The sequence below is a fragment of the Pundamilia nyererei genome, unplaced genomic scaffold (assembly GCF_000239375.1).
Source record: "Pundamilia nyererei isolate P.nyererei 1_Seehausen unplaced genomic scaffold, PunNye1.0 scaffold02528, whole genome shotgun sequence".
Lineage (NCBI taxonomy): Eukaryota > Metazoa > Chordata > Actinopteri > Cichliformes > Cichlidae > Pundamilia > Pundamilia nyererei.
In genome coordinates this window covers 1,422-5,441 of record NW_005189929.1, presented here as the reverse complement: position 1 = coordinate 5,441, position 4,020 = coordinate 1,422, and the positions used below count along the sequence as shown (strand labels likewise).

Sequence of the window (4,020 nt, the reverse complement as noted above, 5' to 3'; positions counted from 1 at the left end):
CCAGCCATTAATATTTCTACTAAAGCTGTTAAAGTATTACTGGAAAGTGTTTCACTTGCCTTGATTAGTCGGACTCATCTTTGCTGCGCGGAAACTCAGTCTGACTGCGTTTCCTTGTTGCTATTATTCAAGAACGAAGTGTCACATGTTCTCTCGCAGTTCTTCCTCTTTCGAAAGTAAAAGCTACACCGTTTTCCTCACAGTGCAGGAAAGGAATAGTTGAACGCATAAGACATGAAATAGAAGGTAAACAAAAAACACTTATTCAGAGGTTTTCTCAAAAATTGAACCACACAATTGCACATTTTCGGAAAGTATGACAAGTACACACACTCAGCATTTTATGCACATTAAAAGTGTCTTTCTTCCCACATTTAGCATTTTCATTACACTTTATGAGCAATCAAGTTTTTTTTAGTTTTAATTTATTAAGTTATTTATCTTTAGTTCAGTGTAGTTGGGTTTATTTCCAGATTGGGGTTTCCTCGTTATTATTTTATGTTTTAGTTTAGCTTCTTATTAGACTGAGAGTTGTGTTTCTGTTTTATATTAGTATGGCAGAGGCAAGATTAAAGTTCAGAATAAACACAACAGAAGCACATCGCTTTGTCAAAGAAGGTATCTCACAGTCATGTTTCATATGCCAGAATTCCTTTCTTGAAATTACAAATTCGACCAAGCTGACAAAGTTATTTCCAACAATATTTCCTTTGAGTTTTCATTTGATCTTGTGAGTTTTGTACAGAATGGCATAAAATCATAATTTTAGCTGTAGCTACCCATATTAACTATGAGACTATCATGTGTGCAAATGACAGTTTTCTCTGAGGGTTAGAAATATGGAAATGGAAAACTTGGAGAATGGAAAATTATATTATGGCAATCCACTTATTAGAATTTTATATTTAATTCATTGAAACTAATCAGAAAGGTCAGGAAGGTCATTAAAAATCTTGGAAGTTAATTCTGCAGTTACAGGAATAAGTGGTTCTGGAAAGAAGTGAAGGTCAAAATAAATATTTGACCTGTCAGCTGTAAATGAAAGATCATGAGGTCAGTACGTTGTCTGCTGTTGGATGAACACAGAAAACTGAAAGAGGAACAAACCAAATCATGCATTTCAGTCATGAACATATAAGTTCAAGCAATGGTTTCATGGCACTACATGCTTTTATAGAGTAATTCAGCACCATATAAATAATAATCATTAATGCAAACTCCTTCTGGTGCCAACTATGGCCGAAAAAATACAAACGTCAGTCATTTTCCTACATGAAAATAGTCATGGAGTTAGTGTTGGAGTGATGGTGTTCCTTACTTCAAAAAATATAGAAATATTGCACATTTAGTAGAATAATTAAATTATAAATATAAACACAACAGCCACTTTATATACCTGTTAAACCACTCATTAAAACAATGACTGATTATCAGCCAATCCAATGGCAGCCACTCATTGCATTTAGGCACATAGACAGGTCAAAACAACCTGCTGAAGTTCAAAATGTGAAAATATCCATTGATATTATAGGAAGGAAACAGTAACTCAAAAAAAAAAAATCAGTAATTATAACCAAGGTGTGTAGAAAAGTATTCCAAATCTTTGAATGCACAACATGTCAAGCGGCTGTTATGGCCGGTCTAGGGGTGGGGTGTTCAGAGTAAATGCTTAAGTGTATATTCGTCTTATAGTAGTCTAAGCAAAGCCCATTCCCTAGTCTGTTCACACGATGGGGTAGCTAGCGAGGTTGGTGATGCCGCAGACGTTGCCACGGTTATGTGCCATCAAGATGTATCCCTTGTTGCCCCATTCCTCACCCCAGCTGTGAAGAAAAGACAAAAGATGGACTTGGAAATGACGGAGAAAATGAAATATCACCAGGAGTCAAACAGCATTTCAGCTTATCATTTTGACAGATGACATGAAAACAACAACCAACCAACACTTAATTTTAGTGGACATTTGAGCCACCTGATGCCATTCAGACAAGTGACATGTCCCACCTGTTCTTGACAATCCAGTACTTCTTCCCCTTGGTGTTCACTCCATAGCCTACTGCCAGTACGGCATGATTGACGTCATCTTTGTTACAGTTGGGATCGTAGTAAACACCTGGGTTCACAACAGAGAGAGAGAAAAAAAAGAGTGAGCTGCATTAGTGAACAGTGCATAAACTATGTACCTCGCACACTTTTTAATGTTGAATATAACCAGAAAGTTTTTGATGTGTTATTATGTTTAATTGTTTTACTAGCTTTTACACACCATTATAACTAAATTTTACTGCTGCCTAATTTAAAGTTTATTGCTCAAAATGAAGGTGTGAACTCCATGTTTAGTTTATTTTATTCATATTTAATTAAGAAATCCTGACTAAACAGGCCCTTAAATTCTAGGATTTTATTCCACACACTTTCCTTCCCTTATATGAAGTAGGTGCAGGTAACAATTTCATTTGACCAGACATGAGAAGTTCATATGTTCATATACCATGCTTGTAGAACTGGAAGCTGCTCTGTTGTGCATCGATGCCCACAGACACTGGACCAACTTTGTAGAGTGCAACAGCCAGCACGCGCTCATTACCCACTGGGATCTCCTTGTAGCCTTTGCACTGGGCTGCCATGCCTGATGCATTGTAGCGGCAGGTCTGATCCTGCAGGCAAGACAAAGGAGGAGAAAATGCTAAAACCGTTTGTTGCCCATTTTAAAAGTGTCAATTCTTGATATTAAAGATTTTCAATTTCTACTGTGTGTCAGTACTGACACACAGTGGCGCTAATGAATTAATACATGCTAGGTATTAAGTGAAATATTGGGTTATTATTAGTCAAAAGATTTAGGAATTGCTACTGGAGCTCATGGGCAGTAACTAATAAATACACACACAACACAAAATGCTTTTGCAGGTACCATGTATTTAACCAAAACCAAAGGAAAATAACAAGGAAAGAAAAGGGAAAACTTCAATAAGCACTCCAGCTGCAGCGGTGCAATTAATCAAAAAACCCAATTCGGGTTTATAAAGACAATTAAATAATCCTATACCTTTTATCAAGCAATATAGATTCTCAAATCAACAAAAAATGTTCCCCTATAAATAACACACATCAACATCAAAAACACTGATCCCCTCTGAAAGGGAGAAAGTCCATGAATTTTATCTATGAATTTTATTTATGCAGTGTGCATTAGAGATATCCAAGCACTATTGTCCATAAACGGGGGAATGGTGTGTATGAATGTGGAAACCAGTGTGATTGGATAATCTTTGATAACTTCCTACCAGACCAGTGGAAGTGGAAGCTTCAATGCAGAACGACTTCTGCTCCTTGCCGTTCATTGGCTGGCCATCCTTTTTTAAACCCAAAAAGGGTCACCTGGCCTGCATCAAATAAACAAGGCCAATAAGAAATCACAAGAATATGAAAATATCAGCCAGTTGAGCTAAATACATTAAGTTATTCTTGTTCCTGTGTACACAATTTATAGATAGATAAATAAATAATTAAATAAACAGTATATTTTATCAATAAGAATATAACAAAAAATAGTTCAACTGCTATATACAGATTGTATAGCTTCAAAACATTTGTTATCCAACAAATATTAGTAAACTCAAAACAATCCAATTAGCGTCAGCTGCTAGCACCACAACAGTCCAAAGTTCAAACTCACCAATTCCGTTCTGTTCGGTGTATGACAACACTAGGCGGCTCTTGCTCACAGTAGTCGGTGTCTAAGTCACATAAAGTTATAGTGGTTGTTAAAAAAAATGCATTAGAACGGGAAAGCAAGTGTTTGCCAATACGAACCTCCAGTAACAGCTCTGTCAACTGGCTTGCCTCCACGCATCTGACCGGAGGAAGCCGGGACATGCTTCTGAGCAAAAAATTAAAAAACAAAACAAAAACAAAAACGCCCTTTTGTGTTGGTGGAAAAATGTACCATGTCGACCAATCAAAAAATGATATGGCAACATGACATTTGGTTGTTTAGGAGAAGTTTTGAGAGAGGGA

General features: G+C 36.6%; 1 protein-coding gene across 1 annotated transcript in view; it reads right to left on the bottom strand.

The window, feature by feature from the left end:
• Positions 1-1,712: 1,712 nt before the first annotated feature.
• Positions 1,713-4,020, bottom strand: part of LOC102215837 (cathepsin K-like) — a gene marked incomplete at its 5' end in the record, with an annotated part of 3,703 nt that continues 1,395 nt past the window's right edge. Inside the window, 3 exons of the mRNA XM_005755697.1 lie at positions 1,713-1,823; positions 2,005-2,113; positions 2,492-2,657. Of these exons, the coding sequence (XP_005755754.1) occupies positions 1,724-1,823; positions 2,005-2,113; positions 2,492-2,657 (375 nt within the window). The remainder of the gene's footprint in view (positions 1,824-2,004; positions 2,114-2,491; positions 2,658-4,020) is intronic.